Genomic DNA, 26,298 nt, shown 5'->3' on the forward strand with positions numbered 1-26,298 from the left:
GTTTTTGTTTGACGCTTGAGGCAGAAATTCCAACAGCTTACACCTCTAGTGCACACAATTAGATCGAGATAGGCCCAGACAGCCACTGCTGCCTTTTGCAATATGCCAGATAAGTTGGTATTCATATTTCATGTTGATAGTGTGCCTCACAGCATTTTGGCAAAGCCAGAAGTGATTTAGGGGTTGCAGTTGAAATGATTGGTGTGCCATTTACGCAGGCAAATAAGGGACTGTTGCAAAGGGTTTGCATGTCACCTATAACTGCAGGTAGAAAACTATATCCTCCACACTGCAGCAAGAAATTTAAGACTTTAACAAAGGAATAATGGAGAACTATAATTGCAAAGAAATACTGCTTTGTTTCCTTAGAATGAAGTGATGCAGATTTCCAGCAATATGATAGAAAGTCTTTTGTAAGTCTGGAAAAGTGGAGCACAGTTGAACTATGCTGAAATGTAAGAGATTTTGAACAGCAAAAAAAGCTTCTTGCAGAGTTGTGAAGTTAATTTCTGTGGTTGATAATTGAGACAGAAACACAGTAACATTCAAGATTAGGTTGAACAGGTGTAGAAATTTGAAGGGGATACGGGAATATGATTAGTTGCTTTGAACTGTTCACTTCTGTGAAAGATAAATCTCAGGTGGGCTGAACAGTGTCTATATAATATAACTTCTAACATCTGTAGGAACCCTGAAACGCAAACAGAGAAAGAAACTTCAGTGTGTTTCTATCTGCAATTGATAACGCAACAAATCGACTAATAGAATTTATTTTAGCGACAGATGTTCACTTTTGCTGTTCCTTCCACTTCCACTTGAATGTATGGTAGTATTATTTGTATGCATTTTAGGTATTTACATATTTAAGTCTTTGTAGGTGTGCTGTCTCAGAGTTTGTGTATTTTCAGAACTTGTACTTGGAGTGAGATTTGATCAGAGGAGGTTCTCCAAATTGGAAATCCAGTTAGCTAGAATGGCTCTTGGATGTGGAATTTATTTTTGTAAAGGACATTTGCTTCCTGTTCAGCAATTATTTACGCAAGATCATATTTATTTTTTCGGATAACACTCCACAATCCCGAACTTAATGTTCCTCAGCATCTGATGCATATCACTTTTTTTTTTCTGTTTTTAAGGATGAACAGCTAAGGAACACCAAAGGCCGATACTATGTGAACTCCATGCTGCATCGACTAAAGAACAGAATTTGGCAGACCCTGCTCGTTTTACTACCTCAAATGAACCAGGTAGAAACATTATAAAATGATGCCTATAATTTACATTCATTAGGGAACAAAAACTAATTATCTGTGAAGTAATTTTAATCTTTCTAAATGTTAATCCTTGAAAGCAGCTCTCTGTTTTTATTTCTCTAATAGCCCATTTTTCATTTTAAGATGAAAGCACTCTTTGGCCTGTTGTTTGTTGATTTCTTTTTCTGGTAGTGCTGATTGCTGCACAGATAATTGTGCAGTGTTTGCTTTTTGAAATGAAGTGCAATTGTGATGCATACTGAAATGCATGCTGAATTTAAAAATTCAACCCAAAATTAGCTTCAGAGATAGCAGGAACTGCAGATGCTGGGGAATCTGAGATAGGATAGACACTGCAGGCAGAGCAGGAAAACTGACGTTTCGGGGGTCTAGGCCCAAAACGTCAGCTTTGCAGCTCCTAAGATGCTACTTGGCCTGCTGTGTTCATCCAGCTCTGCACCTTGTTATCCAAAATTAGCTTGCTCAATTCACCCATGGGATCTTTGAATGGACTTTTTTTACATGAAGTGTTACTGCTTTAAGAGCTGAGTGTGTTACAGCATTCAGGACCAAGATGATATCACATGTTCACCAGCCATGAGGAGTCCAAAGAGCAGCATTGGTCTGAGGATGTGTGTATAACTTGCAATTACAAAGCCACTTATCACTTCATGTATGGGGCAGGCCTGATTGTGATTTTCAAGTAAGTTGAACCTATGCTGTTTACTAATCCATTCCATTGTGGAAGTTGCAGTTCTATATTAAGGAACACAATATTTGCATACACATTGTGATCAGTGGTGGCTTTCCTTTTACAAAAATATTAATGCAGCAATGTGAATTTGAAAACACAAAGAAGCCTCAGGAAAGGTTTGAAGCAGCTCAGAAGTTATATTTACACTTGGACCCCAGGATGAAAAAAATCATTGTTCAAATGGCGCCGACCACAAAGTGATTTTTTTTTTAAATTTGAGCTGGTTGGAATAGTGACCTCGTGGATGGAGAGTCGGTTCTGAGCTGGGCTGTGGAAGGTGACAGGACTTGAGCTACAGCTTAAAATCAGCACAGGATAGAATTTTTTTAAAAAGTAGAAACACTACAGCAATGTTGCTGAATCTCCACATGGAGTAGACTTACGGAGTAGTAAACTAGATTTTGTAGTCCCTCCATATCCCAGAACATTTGCAAAGATGGGTGACACAGAAGATCACCACTAAATTCCCTTTCATAAACTGGTAGGCTACAGCTGAATTGAGGCTTTTAAACAAAGAATTGACCTCTGAATTTTAGATTTAACCATTGCTGACCTGGATAAGTAGCAGTCAAATAAAAATAGCCTTTAGAGAGGATGGGTTACAGAAAACGTTTCCTCTAAGATGCACCTGCACAGCCACAGTAATATTCCATGCACACAGATTTCTGTTTTTGGAAGTAGCTGCCATACTTGGCCTGTGAAGAACATGAAGAGATCGTTGGCTGCAGAGAGTCAACATTTCATGCCTCTTTGAAAAGGAGCATAGAGATCCTGCTAAGATGTGGGAAAGAGTGGAGGAGTTCTGTGTAAAAGTGGGCTTTGGAATTTGTCTTTAACAGCTGATGTCTTAGAAGCAATGACAGCAGCAAGAATGATTTGATCAGTTTGTGCTGTGACAAGGGCAAGCATCCTAATTTCTCAGAGGCTGAGCTGTCTGTGGATAATGAACTGATAATGGTTTCAACATGCATCAAAGCTTTCCAAAATAACCAATTGGAGAAAAAGAGAGGCATAATATTGCCACTCTGCTAAAAGATGACAGAAAATATGAAGACATATTAGCAGGACAAACAGCACCTGCAAACAAGTATCGTTATCAACGTTGGCACAGTAGCTGAGATACGTAAAACAAGCAAGCAAGCTATGTTGAAAGTGCACCTTGTTACTCCCACTAGCTGTCCTGTATTCCAAAATTTCGAGTCAGTCTTAATCACAGAATGTCTAATTTATTTTACTTTATTCGCTATCTTAAATAAAGGAAACTCACCAGTTTAATCAATAAACGAGAAAACTGATTTGTTTATTGTAACATAGTTATGCTTTAAAAAATGGCAAAATATATTGTTTATTACAGACATGCAAACTTAAACTATACCATACCTCCTTTAAATTTAAACATATGGGCACACATGCTAGACAAGATGTACAATTTTGCAGAAATATTGTGGAAGGAAAACATAAGCAGAAAGAGGCAAATTCTTGGATCAGACACACAAGCCACAAGGGTGGGAATGAAATGATTTTCTCGGTTCTTTTACTTTTGGCAAGTATTGCCATGTCAATCATGGTAACTTTAAATTTGGTAACTTTAAATTTGGTAACTAATCAGTAAAACCTAAGCTTTTGCTTGAGTGAGAAGTTCTTTTCAGGATTGTTTGGTGCTGGTTTTGTTGAATTATCAGAGAGAGACATCTGGTTTGACCTCTGGGTTTTTTGGAGTCTGAGTGCAGCTGCCCACTTAGTTCTGTGACAAAGTTGCATCTCAAAACAATTCAAAAAGTGTTATTTAGCCTCTAAGGGTTGCATGTATTTGTGGAACTAAATTGGAAACACCACACAGTTCCACTTCCAACAGAATGAGTTAGATGCCAGGCGTGGGATACTGCATACTAGCCAAGGATCAACAATGACATTGGCAAGACAGTGTGGATGTGTGAGTCATGTCAGAGTCACAAACTACAGCAATACAAAGAACTTTGCAGCAGATTTAGTCATCATTTGTGGCAGCAATTTCCTCCTTTCCACTGACTCTTTTTCTCAATTTTCAGTTGAAAGACAGGGAACTGTATACTATTCCAATTATGCATAGAGCACATACAAAAGTATGCTGTGAGAGTGAAGTGTGAAAAGACCATCATAGCAACAACCACGAATGACTGGGTGTGTAGACCGGATCTCCAGAAGATAAGCTCATCATGTTCTCCAGAGGATTGTCAAGCAACCTTTGTATTACACAGAGTATGACACTCTTCAATTCATAACTTTTAGAGTTCGTAACTCTGTGTAAGTAGTTTTGCAGCCACCTAATGTATTTTCATTCCTAATGCATTGCAATTCGTGGGTTGTGAGACAGAGATGGGGAAGGGAAAGAGATACTTTGTTACTGCTTTAAGAGCAGAATGTGTTGATAAGCCAAGGATCAGGTTGACATCACATGACCAGCACTCATGAGGTGCCCATGCAGCAGCCTACGGGCTCAGGATGTGTACATAACTTGCAGTTGAAGAGCAACTTACCAGTTTTTCTGTAAAGTAAATCTGTTTGAGATTTTCAAGTAAACTGAACCAGTGCTACTTACCAGTCTAAAACTGTCAAGGAACAACACAAAACTGTGATCCTGCCCATTTTTTGTGCTAAAGCTGCATCAATCTATTTCGCAGGTTTTTCTGAGCAGCATCATAGAAACAGTTTATCAGGCTGGTTTGAGTGATAATCAGGCATCTGTAAAATACTTGATCGAATGGTTTATCATCGTAATACTGCAGAAATGCCCTGAATTCATTGATTCTTTCTGGGAATGCTTCAGTTATGTAAGTAATCACAGGATTGATTAAATCTGCTCATTCCTCTTATTTTCTCATGCCATTCTTGAAATCTATTTGGGTATATTTAGCAGCAGTGAGAAATATCACTGCTGTAGGAATTTACATTTCTGAGGTATTAATTTACTCTTGTAGGATCTCGGTTTGCTAATGACAATTCTATAGTAGATCTAGAACATAGAACAGTGCAACACAGTACAGCCCCTTCGGCCCACGATGTTATGCTGAATGTTTACCCTAAACCTAAGGTTTGTCTAGTCTCCACCCCTACCTTCTGCTATCATCCATATGCCTATCTAATAGCAAATAAATGTCCTTAATGAGGCCGACTACACTATCCGCTCCGACAATTGCACGCCCCTACCACTCTGAGTCAAGAACCTACTTCTGATGTTTCCCCTGTATCTACCTCCACTCACTTTAAAACTATGCCTCCTCGTAATAACTACGAGCACCCTAGGAAAAAGCCTCTGGTTGTCCACTCTCTCTATACCTCTGATCATTTTGTACACCTCTATCAAGTCACCTCTCATCCTTTGTCATTCTAAAGAGAAAAGCCCTTGTGCTCTCAACCTTTCCTCATAACACCTTCCCTCCATTCCAGGCAACATCCTGGTAAATCACCTCTGCACCTTTTCCAACGCTTCCACATATTTCCTGTAATGAGGCGACCAGAGCTGAACACAATAATCCCAGATCTGGCCAAAACAGGGTTTTGTATAGCTGGAGCATAAGTTCACGGTTTTTGAACTTAATCCCCCTATTAATGAAAGCTAACACACCATACGCCTTCTTAATAACTATCAACCCGCGTGGCAGCTTTCAGGGAACTGTTGACATGAACCCCAAGATCCCTCTGCTCCTCCACACTGCCAAGAATCTTTCCGTTAACCCTGTATTCTGCTTTCAAATTTGTCCTTCCAAAATGAATCACCTCATAATTTTCAGGGCTAAACTCCATCTGCCACTTCTCAGCCCAGCTCTGCATTCTATCAATGCCCCTTTGTAATCTAGAACAGCCCTCCGCCCTATACACAATGCAACCCACCTTTGTATCATCCACAAACTTACTAATCCACCCTTCCACTCCTTCATCCAAATCATTTTCAAAAATCACAAATAGAAGAGGACCCAGAACAGATCCTCGTGGTACACCACTCGTAACTGAGCATCATGTTGAATATTTTCTGCCCCTTTGTCTTCTACGGGTCAGCCAATTCTGAACCCAATCTGCCACATTTCCTCTTATCCCATGCCTTCTTACTTTCTGCATGAGCCTACCATGGGGAACCTTATCAAAAGCATTACTTAAATCCATGTGTACCACATCTTCTGTTCTACCTTCATCCACATTTGGTCACCTCTTCAAAGAATTCAGTAGGGCTGGTGAGGCATGATCTACTCCTCACAAATCCATGCTGACTATCACGATCAAACTGTGCCTATTCAAGTGATCATAAATCCTATCTCTCGGAGCTCTTTCCAATAATTTGTCCACCACTGAAGTAAGACTAACTGGCCTGTAATTTTCCGGGGTTATCCCTATTCCCTTTTTTGAACAAGGGAATGACGTTTGCCTCTCTCCAATCTTCTGGCACTATACCCGTGGATAATGAGGACGAAAAGATCATTGTCAAAGTCCCCTGCAATCTTTTCCCTCGCTTCCCATAGAATCCTTGGATAAATCCCATCAGGCCCAGGGGACGTATCTATCTTCAAGTTACTCAAACTTCCTAGCTCATCTTCCCTACTAACATTGACCTCCTCTAGCCTACCAGCCTGTTTCACACTGTCCTCCACTACAACTAGGTCCCTCTCAGTTGTGAATACCGAAGAAAAGTATTCATTAAGGACCTCTCCTATCTCTTTAGGCTCCGTGCACAAATTCCCTTTACAATCCTTGATTGGCCCTACCCTTTCTCTGGTCATTCTCTTATTCCTCACGGACGTGCAAAAAGCCCTGGAGTTTTCCTTGATCCTATCTGCTAAGGTTTCCTCATGCCCCCTCATAGCTCTCCTAAGCCCTTTCTTCAGCTTCTTCCTGGCTAACTTGTATCCCTCTAGAGCCTTTTTCATTCCTTGTTTCCTAAATCTTATATAAGCATCTTTCTTCCTCTTAACTAGTTGTTCGACCTCTCTTGAGAACCAAGGCTCCCTCGCTCTACCACATTTTCCCTGCCCGCTCAGGACAAACATATCACGCACACGCAGTACGCATTCCTTAAACAATCTCCACATTTCTGTAGTGCTCTTCCCTGACAGCATCTGTTCCCACTTTACGTTGCCCAGTTCTCACCTAACAGAATTATAATTACCCCTCACCACCCCACTCCCATTATAAACCTTACCCTGCAGTATGTATCTATCCTTTTCCTTTACTATTGTAAAAGTAACAGAGTTACTTGACAGTGGTCTGTCGAACCAGGTTTCACTCCGGGATCTGATGTATCCACTATTGCCATCAATTTGGATTGTAGCATGTCAACAATAACAATAGCAAGTATTTACATTGCATTTTAAATATTGCCAAATAGTCTGTGGTTCTTTACAGCAAATTTTTAAAACCACAATTGATGCCATAATGAGATGTGACCATGAGCTGAGTCAAAGCAATAGACTTCAATCAGTTACCCAGAGGAAGAGAAAGGTATAAACAGTTTGAGAGAACAGAGTCATAGAGTCGCAGATGTTATGCAGCACTGAAAGAGTCCCTGTGGCCCATCAGGTCTGCACCAGTCAGAAACAACCAACTAACTGTTCCAATTCCATCCAGCATTTTTGGTCATGGCTTTGTATGCCTTGTCTTCTCGGGGACCAGGGTTCAATTCAGTCTTGGGTGAATGGGTGGAGTCCTGCTCCCACTCCAAAACTACCTTTGTAGGTTTCCACTGGGTTCTTTTGTTTCCTCCCAAAGTCCCAAAGATGTGGAGGTTAGGTGGATTGTCCATGCTGAATTGCCCCATAGTGCCCTGGGACGTATAGGCTAGGTGGATTAGCCATGGGAAATGTGGGGTTAGAGGAATAGGGTGCTCTTCATAGTATTGGTGAAGACATGATGGGCTGAATGGCCTCTGTCTGCACCATAGGGATTCTATGGTCCTCACTAAACCTCCTCCCCCTTAGCTTAAATCTGTACCCCCAGTCATCGATTCTTCCATAAGACAGGTTTCTTCCTACCTAACATGTCTATACTCATAATTTTACACCAAATTTTATAAAATGAAGTTAACTGTTCATGTCCCCTGAGTTCTTCAGAATTTCAGAATCTGAGGCTTGTAGGACCGGAGAAGATTACAGAGCTATGGAGGGAATCCATTATAATTCATGGTTCTGAGAACTGTCATGTTGATCAGCGTAATGGTTGACCTGTTGCAAGTGCGTATTTCTTCCAGTGCATAATATTCTGTCCCCCCTCATTCTTGATAGTTTTATGAGTGGGAGCAATTTGTCCTTATCTATTCTATCCACCCTTTTTGATAATTTTGAAAACTGCTACCGGATGTTTTGTTCATCTTCTCTACAAAGCGAACAATCCCAGCCTCTCTAATCTATCCTTATAATCGAAATTTCTCATCCCTGAAACAATTCTTGTGAGCCTCAGTAAAAGGTCTGTAGCGGGTCAGGAAGGCAGCTTGCCCCCACCACCACCTCAAGAGCAAGTGATGCTGGCCAACCTAGTGACAACCACATCCCGTGAATGAATTTTAAGAGTTTTCTGGCACCTCACCTGACTCTAGAGAAGACTTGAGAAATTATGGCCTGTACCCCTGACATTTCCACTCCCTTTTTTCTTCAGTATCCTCAGATGCATTTCATTCAGTCTCAGTGTGATAACTTTAAACTTTGAAGGTGTGCAATTTCCTACAGCTGCAACCAAATTTTCTTTTCTGAGGGACATCATTTATTATCCGTTAGTATTGTAATTGTAGATAAATTGACAGATTATTTCCTTTGCAGCTTTATTGCTCAACACTGTTATGAGATCTTAAATAGTTGATTTGTTGCCTAAACCATTAAGGTATTATGATCAGCGCTGGTGTGAAGGGAAGAGGAATGTATGAGACGTGAATGTCAGTTGAAGCAATTTTACATTCATTGTGGTGCTGAAGAAGATAAGGCAAAGGCAGGGCCTAAAGTAAAAGTTAACAATTTAAAATTTGAGTTCTTGCATAAATGCAGCCAATATAGATAAGCAAGGGCAAGATAAACAGATGAGTAGTACGGTTATCGGAAAGGATATCAAAAATGGAGCTTAGAGTGAACTGAAGATTAAGAGATAGTAGACAACCAACTTGACAGTTCGAATAGTAGAAAGAGAATTGATAAGGACACAAGTGAGAATTTCAGTTGCAGAAATCAAAACAGATGCAGAGGCTGTTACCAAATGGAAGTTAATGATTTTGTGTTTTGAGCGGGTGAGGGATCTCAAGCTCAGCTGAGACCCGTCTCTGCCATTGAATTTAACAACATATTGTTTTGTGGGCCGAACAATGGACTGGTTGGCCAGGACGAAAATCAGTGAGAGAAGCACATGATCTGTTTGTTCCTTTATATAGCACAACAAGCAAGTAATTGTCATCTTTGTTATCTGCACTGTAAATCCTCAAATCCAAACTTCTGCCCAGAAATTGGCCTCTGATATGCTCTAGTCTTCATTGCTGTTGATCATTACTACAGATGTTGCATTATAACAAAATTAATTACAGTAATATATTGTGCCCTAAAAACAAAATTATCGAATAAGATGAGTAATGGTAAATTGAGGGTTGCATAAAAGAAAGGACAGTTTCATTATTTTGTTTCTAATTAGTACAGACTCATTGTATAGGGAATTGTTTTGCAAGTGGAGCATTAAATGGATTCTCTAGAGTTATAATTATGCCTTAAAGGAAAAATCCTTTTATAGTTAATTGAAACTCAGTGCAATATTCCTAATTTGCGTGACTATTTCAGCTGAGCAACCAAATTAGCACTCCTCCTGTTTGAATTAACAGTTGTTAAATACAGCATTTTGTGACTTCTGAAGGTGTGAATCTGAAGTGAAGATATAGTTTCTGTTTATTCTTCCTAGCAAATTAATGGAAGATAGTATTATATTTTAGGTCTGAACTAACATTTTTTGAGCATTGTTCTGTTTTATTCCTGATTACAAGTCATTTTGACACTTTACAGTAATGCCAACCTTTACTTGCCCAGTGAACACGAGAACCTAATTTGGCTTGTTGCTCACCAGTTCAGCGGATGTAAAGCTGGGTTATGCAGTCCAGGAAGGTCCCAGAATTGACCCCCCCCGGACAGTTTTGAGTTCACTAAGTACAATTGAAGTAGTGTTAAGCAGTCTGCAAATAATCTTGGTAAGCTGGTTTACAAATAGGGAAACATTGGTCTTGGTTGCTGTTCTTGATGATTGTTCAACAACTCTGGTTGCAGTACGTTATTTCGGTTTGAGGCTCAACTTGGCTCCAGTACCTTGCATAATTAAAAAGAAACTATGCCCTCACTTTCTAACTCAAACCTTTTGCACAATGTACCAGTGGATGCTGTTGCGGGCAGAATAACATCACTCGAAGAAATCAATACCATTAGAAATGAGAATGACTCAGCAGAAAATGGTGAATTAAGTTTTCCCTTGCCAGCCTGGAAATCTGTTCTTAGGAAGCACAGTTAGGTAGAATTTTTTTCAGCAGATATGTCAATTCTGGTATCATTCTAGTACAGTACTTTGGAAATGTAAAATAATTTTCATGACTGCTGTATAAAGTTTTATCACTTGTGCTTTACGTTAATATTCATATCTATAATGTTTTCCTGTTCACGTGTTTGTAGGTAGGCACCCCAACATTATTGTGTCATCCAAAAATCCCAAAATCCGCCAGTGACTTGATACCAAGCATTGCAAACTGGAAAGATTACAGTCCATCTTTTTAAAATAAGGGCTTTGTTTTATTTTGTTACATTGATTCGAATATATTGCTTCAATTCTCCTGTTTCATTTTGGATCATTTTCTGTAGAACCCGGAAAATACAAAAACCAGTATCTGCACATTCCTGGCTGTGTTAGTTCACATTAATGTAATCCTTAAGAACATTTCAAAAAAGGTAAGAATTTTTATTTTCAGACCTAAATTGGTTAAATATTTAGGAATGTGTGGGATTATTAGAATCTGTGCAGAAGTTCTATGATCATTATGCTAATTGTGTTTAATGATCAAAACTGATGGAATTCCATGGTCCTCAGAGATAATGGGAACTGCAGATGCTGGAGAATCCGAGATAACAAAGTGTGGAGCTGGATGAACACAGCAGGCCAAGCAGCATCTTAGGAGCGCAAAAGCTGACATTGACAACTGCACCTCCCAGTCGCAAACCATTTTAACACCCCCTCCCATTCCTCAGACGACATGTCCATCGTGGGCCTCCTGCAGTGCCACAGTGATGCCACCAGAAGGTTGCAGGAACAGCAACTCATATTCCCCTTGGGAACCCTGTAGCCCAATGGTATCAATTTGGATTTCACCAGCTTCAAAATCTCCCCTCTGTATCCCAAAACCAGCCCAGCTCGTCCCCGCTTGCCTAACCTGTTCTTCCTCTCACCTATCCCCTCCTCCCACCTCAAGCTGCACCTCCATTCCCTACCTACTAACCTCATCCCGCCCCCTTGACCTGTCCGTCTCCCCGGACTGACCTATCCCCTCCCTACCCCTCCACCTATACTCTCCTCTCCACCTGTCTTCTCTATCCATCTTTGGTCTGCCTCCCCCCTCTCCCTATTTATTTCAGAATCCTCTCCCTATCCCCCTCTTCTGATGAAGGGTCTAGGCCCGAAACGTCTGCTTTTGTGCTGCTTGGCCTGCTGTGTTCATCCAGCTCCACACTTTGTTATCTTGAATTCCATGGTCCTGTTGGCCAAGAATCACATTCATTGCAAAAGATAAAACAAGAGATGGCACTCATGAAGCTTTTACCATTTATGTATTCATAGCAGTAAATCCCAAAGAGAAATTGTCAAAGCCCCTGTATTCAGCCATGACTAAATTTACAACCAGCTGTAGGTATGTTGTTGCAATTCTGGAACCAAAATTCAAATTCACAGCTCAGATGTAAAGGCAGTCAGCTGAGTGTGAGCATGTCTAATTGGCTTGAAAGGAATAAGAAATAAGGGTAGGAGTAGGCCATTTGACTTCTTGGGCTTTCTGCACCTGCCAATAAGCCTATGGTTGACTACTTCTATCAATTCCATTAAACCCTGCATTTATGCAAAAGCCTTTATCTTCAGATGTGATGTGTATATTAATGCTCAGTTTGTTTTTTTTCAACCTCTGTTAATCTTTATGTTGTTGAGTACAACATAGAGACTAAGGAAAAAATGGAAATTGCTGGACAAGCTCAGCAGTCTGGAAGCATCTGAGAAGAGAAATCAGTTCATATTTTGTGTCTGGCGACCCTTCCTCAGAACAGTTTGGTGGGTCACCGGACCTGAAACGTTAACTCAGGTTTCAGTTCGCAAATGCTGCCAGATCTGAGTTTTTTCCAGCAATTTCTGTTTTTGTAACAGTAGTATTATGTACAGTTCTGGTCACTCTACTATAGGAAGGAATTATTAAACAGGAGAGGATTCAGAAAAGATCTACCAGGATGTTGCGAGGAATGGAGCATTTGTCTTCTAGGGAGAGGTTGGATGGGCTGGGACTATTTGCACTGGAAAGTAAAAGATTAAGGGGTGGCCTTTATAGAAGGGAATAGATAACGTGAATAGGCTAGATGTATTCCTTAGGGTGGAAGAGTTCGAAAATAGAGGGCATATTTTTAAGGTGAGATGAGAAAGATTTAGAAGGGACTTGAGAAGCAGCTCATTCACTGAGAGGGAGATTTGTAAGTGGAATGAACTCCGAGGAAATAAGAGATGCAGGTACAGTTAGAACATTTAAAAGATAATTGCACAGGAATGTGAACAGGAAGGGTTTAGAGGGATATGTGCCAAACGCAGGCAAGTGGGACTAGTTTAGGTTGGGAAACTTGGTGCCACGGGCAAGTTGGACCGAAGGGTCTGTTTCTGTGCTGAATGACGCTCTGACTGTATTTATATTTATATATATTTATGTGTTACATATTTATATTTAATGTGAGGTTGAGTTTGGCATCTTGATTCTAAAGTAATAATCATGGCAAAATCGTGGGAACCTCACTTGCAGTTTCTCAAAACAAAAAATTTCTGTCCTGGTCTCCTTTCAGATAGTCAGATTATTTTAGATGGAGTGTTTTCTGTCACGTGCACTAATCTGTGAAAGCTGAGTTGAAGATGGGTTGTGAACAGTGATGTATGATATGTATTTAATGAAAATGGGGACTTTGATAGGATAGACTGAGTCATTCCTGTTTTAATTTTACAATGTGCATGTTTTACTTGTTCACCTTTATATCTTTATTTAAATATTTAAATTTAGAACCGCAATAAATGAGATGTAACCAGTTTAACATTGCAAAACTAAAGGATAATCATGAATCACTTTCTTCAAGTAATTTATTGCATTACCTTTACAGTCAGTAATATGTTGATCCAAATTCTTGTGGGTTTTTTTAATTGTCTTATGAACTAGGACCAACATTTGAAAAAGGCATTGAGTGTGATATTGCCATGGTGTCTAAACCACAACTTCAGTGTGCGACTATATGCCCTGCTTGCCTTACGGCAAGTTTGGGAGGCATGTTTACAGTCTAAAGTAGAAGGCAAGGAGCTGCAATTTTTGGCGCCAATTATTGAGTCTTGTCTAGAACACGCCGGAAGCAAGCAAAGCACAGGGTCAGTATGAGGCAAGAGTATGTTTTTCTTTCAATAAAGTTAATTGTCATTAGTTTCAAATGACCTTAGTGCTTATCTGTAGTTGCTCTTTTAGGAAGAGTATCTTTTTAAATTATACATCTGTGTACACGTTCAGTAACCGTTTAAAAATATTTAGGGGCAATAAAATTCGCTAAGGCATTTATTATTTTTTAATCTTCTTACTGTTTACTTCATTCCATGTGTGTGGCCAAAATCAAGCAACTTGCTGACATATCTCTGTTAAAGCTATTGCAAAGCGGCTACTACACAATTCATACAGGTAACCTCAAATTTCTGCCCTTCAGTTTAACTTATTAGACTTTGGGGAACAAAGAGAATCTGAGAGCCCCTACCTTCAGTTGCACTCCTATGACTTTTGCTGTAGGAATAGAGGAAGTATACACAATAGCCATGGAGTGGCTAAAGATATTTGGATAATTGACAAGGGGATTCCAATTTACATTTGATTGGTGAAAAGGGGATGCCTCCATATTTCATATCAAACACTACCCAAAGATTGGCACCATGAACATTTATTATGCATGGGAGCAGATGTTTGTGCATCAGATTTAGAAACATCCATCATTTTACAATTACTTATTGCTTTCATAATTGTATTGAACAAAAAATTTAGCACCTGTCATTTTAGAATTTAAAATCATAAAATTTTAAATGTTAACAAATTTAGCTTATGGGTCTGTTGAAAGTTTAAACAGTTTTATTTTGTTTCGATTTTGTTCTTTTCATGATGAATTTATTTTCTCTTCCCTTAAGGAATGCTGGAAAGAACTGGCAGAGAATTCAGGACCATTTCTTTTTTGGAAAATTTCAACCATTAGAAGACTACAGTTTAGAGGTAAGAAAGAGATGCTGAAGATATTCTTGACTTTCTTTAATATCTGTGTTTTCGTAAAGTTTTGTGTCAAATCTGTAGTATCTCTAGTCAACATGCAATGCTTCAAGGTCATATTCAATATCAGTTAAATGCAGCACTAAGAGGCTTTAGCTTTTTTCCAACAATGTATAAGGACTTCAGCTTAAGATAGGCATCTCCTTTGGCACCCACTGTTCTGGTCAACGTTGGAAATTCATTATTCATGTGTGTTTGAAGGGTCACCAGACCTGAAACATTAACTCTGTGTTTTCATTCACAGATGCTGCCAGACCTGCTCGGCTTTTCTATCAATTTTGTTTTTGTTCCTGAAATTGAGTTATGTTGTTCAAATGCAGTTAATGTGAATTTGTTCCAGCCTGTAGACCGAGTCACTTGTCCATTGCTATTTAGTTGGTGATGGTGATGACTGTGGCTCACTTGGTAACTCTTCTGCTTCAGTCAGAGAAATTAGAGGTAACATGGTTAATATAGAAATAATGGGTGACTTCAGTATACTTATAGACAGGATAAACTTAATCAGTGCTACTGCTGTGGAGGTTGAATTCCTCATGTATAAGATGGGTTTCTGGAGGAATACATCGAAGAGGCTAATTTAGATTTAGTGTTACAGACTGAGAAATGACTTGCTTAATGACAGAGGCTTCTTAACTGCTGTAAAGGAGCCTTTGGGCAACAGTGATCATAATTAGATTGACTTCAAACTTGAATGATATTCTAAGCAGTTCATTTGGAACTGGGATCTTAAATCTAAACATTTGAAACTGAAATATTTAGAGATACTTTATGCTCTCAACAAATATATACTCCTGTAAACCTACAGACACCCACTGAGAAAAATAAAATAACCGTGGCCAACAAAACAAGTTAAAGATTACATTAGATTAAAGAAACTATCTTATAAGGATTCCAAAAAAGCGGTAAGCATGAGGATTGGAAGCAAGTTAGAATCCAGCTAAGATTGACCAAGAAACTGTTGGAGGGAAAATAAAAGAATACAAGCTAGTGAGCAAGAAACATAAAGTCAGCCTGGAAAAGCATCTTTCTTATATGTGAGTGGAAAAGATCAGCTTGTACGAATGTTGGCCCATTATATGAGAAATTATCATCGAGAACAGGGAAATGGCAGACAAACGAAACAATTAGTTTGTGTCTTCATGGAAGAAGATACTGAAAATGTCGCAGAAATGCGAGGACTTGTGAAACTGAGGAACTGAAAGAAACTAGCATTTCTCAGGAGGTAGAACTGGCAAAGTTAACTGGATTGAAGAGTGATGAATCTACAGACCAAATGAGCTTCATCCCAGAATGTTGCATGTGGAAGCAATAGGAATAGTACATCGGTGTTTTCTTTCAAAATTGTGTAGATCCTTGAAAGATTCTTGCAGACTGGACAGATGTAAATATAAAACCACTATTTAAGAAAGGAGAGAGAGGGAGAATGGCAAATTACAGACTTGTTATTTTGATGTGAGTAGGCAGAATGTTAAAACCTATTCCAAAGGTTGTAACTACTACACACTTGGGGGGAAAAAACATCAAAGCTAGGCAGCCAGCATGTCGTTTGATTAGATTAGATTACCTACAGTGTGGAAACAGGCCCTTCGGCCCAACAAGTCCACACCGCCCCTTGAAGAATCCCACCCAGACACATCCCCCCCCCCCCCCCCCATAACCCCCACACCCCTGAACACAATGGACAATTTAGCATGGCCAATCCACCTAGCCTGCACATCTTTGGACTGTGGGAGGAAACCGGAGCACCCGGAGGAAACCCACGCAGACATGGGGAGAATGTGCAAACTCCACACAGTCGCCTGAGGCTGGAATTGAACGGCGTTGTGAGGCTGCAGTGCTAACCACTGAGCCACCATGCTGCCCTAATCTTGAAAGGTAAATCATGTTTGGCAAATCTATTGGACGTTTTTGAGAATGTTGCTTGTAATGTTGATTTAGGAAGAACTAATGGATGTGGTGCATTTGGAATTTTCAGAAGTCTTGATAAGGTTCTTCATAAGAGGTTAATAAGCACAATTGGTGTGTATGGGCTTGGAGGTAATTTACTAGTCAGGTCTGAGAATTGATGAGCAAACGGAAAGCAGAGCAGGAATTAACATGTTTTTCTCAGGGTGGCAGGGTGGCAGGCTGTTACCAGTGGCTTACTGCAAACGTCAGTGCTAGAGCCACAGTTGTTCACAACCTCAGTAAATGATGTTGATGTGGGGCCAAAATAAATGGGAAAGTAAGTTGTGAGGAGGATGCAAAGAGGCTTTGAGTGGTCTTTGTAATGACTGAACAAATGAATGTGCCGTTTGTACAAGGCCTTAGTAAGACCACACCTAGAGTATTATGTGCAGTTTTGATCTCCTTAACTGAGGAAGGATGCTCTGGCTATGGAGGGTGTTCAACAAAGGTTTACCATCCCATTATTTCTGGCATGGCAGGATTGATGTACCAAGCAAGACTGGATAGATTAAGACTATATTTACTAGAGTTTAGCAGAATGAGGGGTGATCTTACAGAAATCAGTACAATTCCAGGAGGATCAGACAGGATAAGTACATTAAATATATTCTAGTTGACCAGGGAGTCCAGACCAGGGATCACAGTCTACAGATACAGAATAGGCCATAAAGGACTGAGATGACAAGAAACGTTTTCACCCAGAGAATTGTGAGCCTGTACACCTGTCTGCCACAGAAAGCAGTTGAGGCCAAAGCTTTGAAAGGTTTCAAGATGAAGTTAGACATACTTATTCAGGCTAAGTGATGAAAAAGTATAGAGAGAAAGTGGGAACAGGGTATGGAGTTCAGTGTTCAGTCATGATTGTATCGAATGACGGTGCAGGCCCAAAGAAATGAATGGCCTACTCTTGCTCCTGTTTTCTATATAATAAAAACCCCTACTCCATAAGGCATCTGAAAAGTGTAAATGTCCAAATGAATCATCAAGATGGTTAAATTTGCTTGTACTGTTATCAGAACAAAAGACAAACTCCAGCCAGATTTCATCAATAAACACAAAAACTTATTTTGAATAAACCTGGCCTTTAACAAGTAGCAAAAGAGATTATTAACTATTATTATGAAAATATATGCTATATCACCTTTAAAGCTGAACCCTAACACATTCATACACAGACAGGACATGCAGTTCTGCAGAGTTAATATAGGTGGAAAACTAAGCAAATGGAACATCTTGTGTATGAGGAATCCAAACCACAAGATGGAATGAGCTGACTTTCCCTGTTTTTGTTGGTTTCTGCAAACAAGTTCATGTTGCTGAAGGCAACAGAGTCATGGAAGATAGTTAATTTGGATGGGTGGTCACTTAGATACATGTTTTTTAATGAGCTGGCAGTTCAGTTTTCAGAGTCTTTTTCTTGAGGTATATGACAATTTTGAGAGCGAGAGAGAACACTTTCCTTGCTAACTTCTCCACTGTTGGAAGTTGTTTTCCTTTTCCAGGAGACAGGAAGAAATTTCTGTTCCCTGCAGGCTTCTTGAAAGTCTCTCACCAATTGCACCATTCCCTGATTTGTGGCAAAACAAACTTAACAGTCCAAAATAATAAAATGTGAGGCTGGATGAACACAGCAGGCCAAGCAGCATCTCAGGAGCACAAAAGCTGACGTTTCGGGCCTAGACCCTTCATCAGAGAGGGGGATAGGGGGAGGGAACTGGAATAAATAGGGAGAGAGGGGGAGGCGGACCGAAGATGGAGAGTAAAGAAGATAGGTGGAGAAGGTGTGGGTGGGGAGGTAGGGAGGGGATAGGTCAGTCCAGGGAAGACGGACAGGTCAAGGAGGTGGGATGAGGTTAGTAGGTAGTTGGGGGTGCGGCTTGGGGTGGGAGGAAGGGATGGGTGAGAGGAAGAACCGGTTAGAGAGGCAGAGACAGGTTGGACTGGTTTTGGGATGCAGTGGGTGGGGGGGAAGAGCTGGGCTGGTTGTGTGGTGCAGTGGGGGGAGGGGATGAACTGGGCTGGTTTAGGGATGCAGTGGGGGAAGGGGAGATTTTGAAACTGGTGAAGTCCACATTGATACCATATGGTATCAACAGTCCAAAAGCCATTGCTAGGCAATGTGTCGCGCATTGTGCCTTCTCTCTCTCTCTCTCTCTCTCTCTCTCTCTCAAAACGTCTATTTTCCAGATTTATTTTCCGAAAAACGTTTGTTGTTCTCACAACATGAACAGATCGAGTGAATAGACGAGAATGTGGTAGATGGAATATAATGTGAATGTGTGAAATTGCCACTTTGGTATAAAAGTTAAATGGTGAGAGGTTGAGAGAGTATTGGTGCCTAGAGAAGCATGGCTGACCTTGTTGATGAGTCACAAAAAAGCTACTGTGCAGATCCAACAGTCAGTAAAGGAAGCAAATATTTGGTTTTCGTCACCGAGGGATTTGAGTGCAGATGTAAAGATGTCTTTCTGTAATTGTATAAAGTTTTGATAAGACCCGCACCTGGTGATTTGTGGAGATAGCAAGGACAGCAGCTGCTGAAAGTCAGAGTCAATAAAACGTGAAGCTGGAGGAGCACAGCAGGTCAGACTGCATCTGAGGTGCAGAAAGGTTGAAGTTCTGGGTCAGGACCTTTCACCAGTCACTATGAAGAGTCCCTATCGAGAACATTGACTTTCCTGCTCCATGGATGCTGTCTGACCTGCTGTGCTCCTCTGCCTCCACATTTTATTGACCCTGGAGAGTTGTGTATGGTTTTGCCCCCCCCACCCCCTTACCTAAGAGAGATATGCTTACAATAGATGGAGTGCAACAGAGGTTCACCAGACTGATCCATGGGATGATGGCCTTGTCTTACAAGGAGAGATTGAGGAAACTGTCTGTATTCTGTCAGGTTCTGAAAGATGGGATGTGATATCATTGAAAGTTCCAAAATTCTTGCTGGGTATGTCAGGGTGGGTGTAGTGAATGAAATTCTTATTTGGTGAGGTGAGAACTTGGAATATATTTGCAGAATAAGGAATAAAACGTTTAAGACTGAGATGTGCAAGAATTTTTTCATTCAGAAGATGGCAGATCTTTGGAATTCCCTATCCCAAAGGGTTATGGAAGCTCAGTCATTGAGCATGTTCAAGACAAGTCTGAAGACTAATGACCTTGTGATATGGAGACAGTGTTGGAATGTGGCACTGAGGTGTATCTCAGTCATGATCTAATTGAATGGCTGACCAGGATCAATGGGGTGAATGGATCACTCCTGTTATTAAGGCTCCAGTTTTAAGTCCCACTTTAAGACCTAAACACACACATCTCGGACTTGACTCAAGGTTGACATTCTAGTCGTGTACCTAGGGTCAGAGATACCATCTTTCCGGTTACATACTAAACCAAGGACCTGTTTGCTGAGATGGGTATAATGTGTCCAAAGGCTATTATTGGAAGTTCTGCTGAAATGCGTGTTTCATTAGTGCAAATTGGCTGTAACGTGATTGATGAATAGTGGACGCTGTTTGGATAATGCGAACTTTCTGCTGTACAGGTATTGCAATTTTCTGCCGCATGATTTTCTACAGTGCTAACTCGCACAAGAACACAAGTATCGTGATACAGGTGTACTACCTGTATTGAAGAAAAACAGGAGAGTCTGGTATCCTGGCCGATAATTATCCCTTAATCAACACCACAAAAGCAGACTATCTGAGATATTTAAAAACACCAGCTCCATTCCCAAATACCCTGACCCTGCACCTATGTGTGTCCCCTTACTTCTTTTGTCTGTTAAATGCAGTCTTAGCCTGTGAAAGGTGGGAAGCTTATCATGAATAAATCAGTGCTTTACCTGGGCTACCTGTTGGTTTGGAATAACTGATGCTGCAATGTCATGCTAAATAAAGCTTTCCAGTGCTGGAAAGCCAAGCAAATAGTAGCCATCCAAATGAAAGAAATTTGTTACATATTTTCAGTTCTACATAAATGATTTAGGAAAATGGAGTTACAACAGGGATCAGTCATGATCTGTTGAATGACAAAACAGTTCAAAGAGCCATTAAACTTACCCGTTTTGTTTCTCACTTACTCGAGCATTCATGCTTGTAAGAATCTTTTGAAAATTTATCATTCCAGTTAAGCAAACAGTAAAACACTGACTGCAGCATTTGATCATCAGGCATAGTAATTATTCAACAGACAATTAATCAAAGATGAAGAACAAGAGATTCTAAAGAAAAAAGCAAGAACTGATTTTTTTTTTCCAATTCTGCAGTCACTTTACTTTGTAATTTTAAAAGAAGATAATATGACAACCCTGGTTTCATAGCATCTTGTGTTTCTGCTTCCTGTTGCAGGTGATATTTTACATCATTCCAAGTTTATCAGATGTTATAGAAGATGAGTGGATTCCTCCCTGGAAGTTCAGCCGAGTTATGAATCGCATGTCCTCCAGTTCTTCAATTGATATATTTAACCCTAGGAGTCGACTTCATGATGTAAAATTTACAGACTGGATTCAGCGAGACAAGGGTACAATTTATGTTGTCCACTCTGGTTTTTACAATAAGTATGCGTGTTTTCAATCTGACTATTCAAGTATATATGCGTATAAATGTATCCACTGGCTAGCCTACACCTTTTGCATCCACAGTCTGGAAGGGCGTTTTACATTGTGCTACAACCCTTCCAAATGGCATCTGAGCCTTGGTTGGCCAGCCTTACTTGATGGTAAATTATCTGGTTTCAGTAGTGAAAGCTAAGTTTTCTATTTACACATCTTAAAGACTAACCGATTATTTTTCAAGTCACTATGTAATCCACATGTTGACGGTTGATACCAATAACCTAAATCTCTGTCAATTTAGGGACAAGTAGGTGACATATCAACATGCAGGGATGTTTTTGTACCAAAGCCACACCTACTTCTCTTAATTAATTATTCATTATTAGTAATTATTAATGCGGATTAAACATTAATTGCTATTAATCTACATTATACAGATTGCTACAGAAAATATTTAGCCTGTGTCGGTAGCAACCGTCAATAATATACAGTAGGATAGTAGGAACTGCCAGTGCTGGAGAATCTGAGATAACAAGGTGTAGAGCTGGATGAACACAACAGGCCAAGCAGCATCAGGGGAGCTGAAGAAAAATCTGAAGAAGGGTCTAGATCTGAAACGTCAGCTTTCCTGCTCCTCTGATGCTGCTTGGCCTGCAGTGTTCATCCAGCCCTACACATCATTAATGTACAGTTAGGTTTAACACCTATTGGCTTACCAGTAAGTTAATCAAGTGTCATGAAGTCACTAAGAGCCACACAGAATAATTCTCCTGCCATCTCCCTGCACCCCTTCATTCCTTTAACAGCCAAGAACCTATCTATCACAGTCATAAATACACTCAATGACTTAGCCTTCGTGCCTTTTGTGACGAGTTCCGCAGATTGGATCAGCCACTATCTTGCTGGATGACGGAGCTGGCTGAAGGTGCAAGTGCTTGGTCCTGCTCTGTTCCGATGTTCAGCGTGTCATCACTTGGCCATGTTAACTACCCTTCCAGTGAATATCAGGCACTGCTAGCCTGCATCCTGATTACTGAGGTGGGATATTCCGGAGTATTGGACCCAGGCAGCTGCAGGTGTCACCAACGATGATGGGAATGAAGTTAGTGTAAGTCAGGAAGGATAGGACTGATAGGTGCGTGGAATTTGAAGCGAATGCCCTTGCATCTGGCAGTAACATCTTTAATTCTGCATAAAAATCAGTAATAAGTATAGATGATGGAAACTGCTTGGCTCATCAAGCCATTTCTGGATCTTATTCAAAATGAGACTCGAGATCAAAGGAATACATTATACAATTAGATGCAGTTCCTTAGGAGGTTGATTGTCAATGACTTAGGCTTTAAAATGAATTTTAACTCACTTTATCTCTCTCTAAGTGAACACCTGTCACTAAAAATCTGATCCTTTTCAATTGTGAGGGCCAAAAAATGACTACATATTTTGGCCTTGCTATTGTGCCATAAAATTTAAATGACATGCCAGTATCTCTGGATTTTAATAATCTTGTCACGGGCTACTAGGTTACCTTCAAAGTGATTGTATTGGCGAAATATTCCTGTCAAGAATAGCGTAAGAAGTTAGATCATCTTCAGACCCCATTCAAATCCATTTGCCCAGTCTCGGTGGCTTACCTTGGACTACATTTGTGGCCAGATGCTCCCCGTTTTTAAAAACATTGACATTTGTAAGCTGTGTGTGGTTCTGAATTAATGATAATTTAATCGAATTATCACATGAATGTTCAGAAGACCTGCATTGATCAGCATTGCAGCAGATGTTAAACGTCCAATCTGATTATTTACATTTACCAGAAGAGTAAGAGGGCAATTTGGAAATTCTATAAGATGCACATAGACTTGAAATTGAGGTGTGTCACAAAATAGTCAATATTCCAAATGATTACTTTGTTCCAGGTGCTCATAAGCAAAGACATTATGCAATCGAATTACTTTGGATTTTTTTACTGAGATCACATAAATACAAACCTGAATATATTCTACTTATTTCACATTGTTAAGAGATCCATTGGGAGGTTTGTGAAACCCTGACAATTACTCTCATGTAATTTACTTGGTGAACATCTTTTAAATAGTGACATTTTCATATCCATTTGTGGTTCTTATAATTTTGCTCGTTTTGATGTTTTTATTCACTTTTTGTACTTATTTAGTTTAAATTGGAGCAACAGAATGGTTGCTAACTTACCTATAGTCAAGTGCCAATATTAATTTTACACTTGGACCAGCATCTAGTTTTGCATTAAATGTAACATTGCCGTTTAATTGGGTATTGAGGGATTTGAGTGCTTTTTGATGCCACTTTATCAGTGTAATAGAAAGTGTACGGGCCTTTAAAGGTAAATTTGATGAAAGGACCTAATAACTGCTTTTCTACTGTACTGTAACCCAATGGATTTGTTAGGAAGTAGTAATCCAAAGGTATGGACTAATATTACAGAAATGTGAGCTTGAAACCCAGCTGACTAACTGGGGAATTTAAATGCAATAATTAAACTAAAACTTTAGTTTCTAGTAAACATAACCATGGAAATAAAAGATTGTTGAAGGGTCAACTGATTTACTAATGTCATTGTTACCCTGTCGGATCTATATGTGACTTACACGGACAGAGTAGATGCATGATGTCTCCTTTGGCTGAAAGCCCTAGAGCCAAGGGATGCAGTCTCAAAATAAGAGAAGGCCATTTAGGACTGGAATTAAGAGGAATTTCTTTAGAGGTCGGTAAATCTTTTGGAATTCTCTTCTCTGGAGTAATGTGGCAGCTCAGCCATTGAATATGTTCAAGACCAGAGTTGATAGATTTTTACACAACAAAAATGTCAGGCGATATAGAGATGGAGAAGGAAAATGATAGAATCATAGGACCCCTGTGCTGTGGAAGCAAGCCATTTGGGCCATTATGTAAATACTGACACTCTGAAGAGCAATCTACTTCTGCCCTCATCCTATCTCTGTAACCGTGCATTTCCCATGGCTAACCCAGCTAGCCTGGCACTGAGAGGCAGCAGTGCTAACCACTAAACCACCATGTACTCTTCTTTAAATGGATTTGTAGATGTTAAAGTGGATTAATAAATTTCTTTGATGTTAAATTAGATGATCAGCCATGATCTCATTGAATGGCGAAGTGGAAATGAAAGGCTGAATGGCCTACTTCTCCTATTTCTCATATTCTTATAATGTGTAGACTTCAAAAACAAATGACTGCGGAGAGTGGGAAGTGTGGGGAAATGATTGCAGGTAGGGGAAATGTACTGACAAAAATGCTGCTGCTCCCACAAGTTGCTGGAGCCTTCTTGATCCCTCAGGAATCACTCTATAAACTAAAATAATGGATGGTAGTAGAAGACATCTTTTGCTCCCTAATTGCAATCGTTTTCTTCCACACTTTTCCTGAAGCCATGAGTGTTACTAACCTTGCATGATGACTGTTCCTAACCTGATTGTTAATTTGAACAGCGAGGATTGGAGAGGTGAAACTGTGGCTAAGCCGTCTCCATTCTCACCAGAGGTTCAAGTGCATTCTCCAGCCAGAATATCATCCGGGGCAAGTTTTTTGCAGAACTTTATTTCAAATTCTTGTGAAAACATCCAGAAAGCATAGAGTAGAAGATGACTATCGAGTTCACAGATTCAGAATCAGAGAAATATTACAGTGCTGAAGAAGGCTATTCAACCCATCCTGCCCTGTACTGGCTCTTCAAATAAGCATCATTTACCTTGTGTCAATATCTTGCTTTTTCACCATAATTTTATATATAATTTTTATTCATATAATTACCCAATGCTGTCTTAAATGCCTCAATTGAACCTGCCTCCTCCGCATTTCCAGGCTGTGCATTTGATACCCAAACTACTAGCTGAGTGAAAAAGTTTTTTCTTATGTCATCCTTACTTCTTTCGTTTATCACTTTCACTCTTTGTCCTCTTGTTGTTCTTGGTTTTATGAGCAAAAACATGTTCTGAGGCAGAGTCACCAGACTTGAAATGTTAGCTCTGATTTTTTTTTCTTCACAGATGCTGCCAGACCTGCTGAGCTTTTCCAGCAACTTCTGCTTTTTCCCTGATTTAAAGCATCAGCAGTTCTTTCAGTTATTAACAGCTTTTCCTTATCCACTCTAACCAACCCACCCATGATTTTAAAAGTCTGCATTAATTCCCCTCCTAGCAAAGGAGAACAACAACAATTTTTTCAACCTGTTCTCATAACTGAGGTTCCTAATTCCTGAAACGATTCAGGTAAATCACTTCGGTACTTTCTCCAATGCATTCACAGCTTTCTTATAATGTGGCACCCAGAACTGTACACAGTACTCCAGCTGTAGTCTAAGTCAATATGAATCTTTTGCTTTTTGGCTTCTCCAATGCTGTGAAGTGTTGAAGGTTCTGAAGTTTCACTTGGCTTGATATGTTTGACTATTACTGGTTTCATTTAAATACTTTTTCCACTCTGAAGGCAGGGTGGTGACACAGTGGTTAGCACTGCTCCCTAACAGCACCAGGGACCCAGCTTCAATTCCAGAACCAGGTTCAATTCTAGCCTCTGGCGACTGTCTGTGTGGAGTTTGCACATCCTCCCTGTGTCTGCATTGGTTTCTTCCGGGTGCTTCGGTTTCTTCCCAGAGTCCAAAAAGATTTGCAGGCTAGGTGGATTCGCCATGCTAAAATAGCCTGTGATATTCAGGTATGTATAGATTAGGTGGGTTATGGGTGATTGGGTTTGGGTGGGTGCTCTGAGGGTCAGTGTGGACTTGATGGGCCAAAGGGCCTGTTTCTACACTATAGGGATTCTATGATTCAATCATTGCCATTCTTTAAAATTTAATACATACCCAGTTTTAGCTTTGATTTCTTTCAGCTTCCTTGATTTATGGCTTAGTCTCTCCAATGATATCTTAAATATCTAACAATATACAGAACTATTTTGCAAACTATAAATTGACTTTCTCTGATCATCACCTGAGCTTACTAATGCATGTTCAATTTTCAATCCACCAAATACAATCTGAAATTAATTCAAAATGCTAATTGCAGAATGAGACATACTTTGGTCCTCAGGCAGCACAAGAATCAAACAATGTGAAATGCAAATCAACTTCCTTATGGCAAAGAGAGATCAGCTCTCAAAATAGAAACATGGAAATAGAACTTTAGCACTGCAGCAGTTATTCTGACAAGACAGTTCTGCCAATTAATATACTTGTTTAGGAGACACA

At 39.9% G+C, this 26,298-nt stretch overlaps 1 protein-coding gene across 1 annotated transcript in view; it reads left to right on the forward strand.

Moving 5' to 3' along the window:
• The window catches only part of tarbp1 (TAR (HIV-1) RNA binding protein 1), a 183,163-nt gene that overhangs the window by 105,050 nt on the left and 51,815 nt on the right, over positions 1 to 26,298 (forward strand). Inside the window, exons 23-28 of the mRNA XM_048536298.2 lie at positions 1,137 to 1,247; positions 4,668 to 4,817; positions 10,842 to 10,928; positions 13,427 to 13,629; positions 14,425 to 14,506; positions 20,851 to 21,025. Of these exons, the coding sequence (XP_048392255.1) occupies positions 1,137 to 1,247; positions 4,668 to 4,817; positions 10,842 to 10,928; positions 13,427 to 13,629; positions 14,425 to 14,506; positions 20,851 to 21,025 (808 nt within the window). The remainder of the gene's footprint in view (positions 1 to 1,136; positions 1,248 to 4,667; positions 4,818 to 10,841; positions 10,929 to 13,426; positions 13,630 to 14,424; positions 14,507 to 20,850; positions 21,026 to 26,298) is intronic.

The sequence above is a fragment of the Stegostoma tigrinum genome, chromosome 9 (genome assembly GCF_030684315.1).
Source record: "Stegostoma tigrinum isolate sSteTig4 chromosome 9, sSteTig4.hap1, whole genome shotgun sequence".
Classification (NCBI taxonomy): domain Eukaryota; kingdom Metazoa; phylum Chordata; class Chondrichthyes; order Orectolobiformes; family Stegostomatidae; genus Stegostoma; species Stegostoma tigrinum.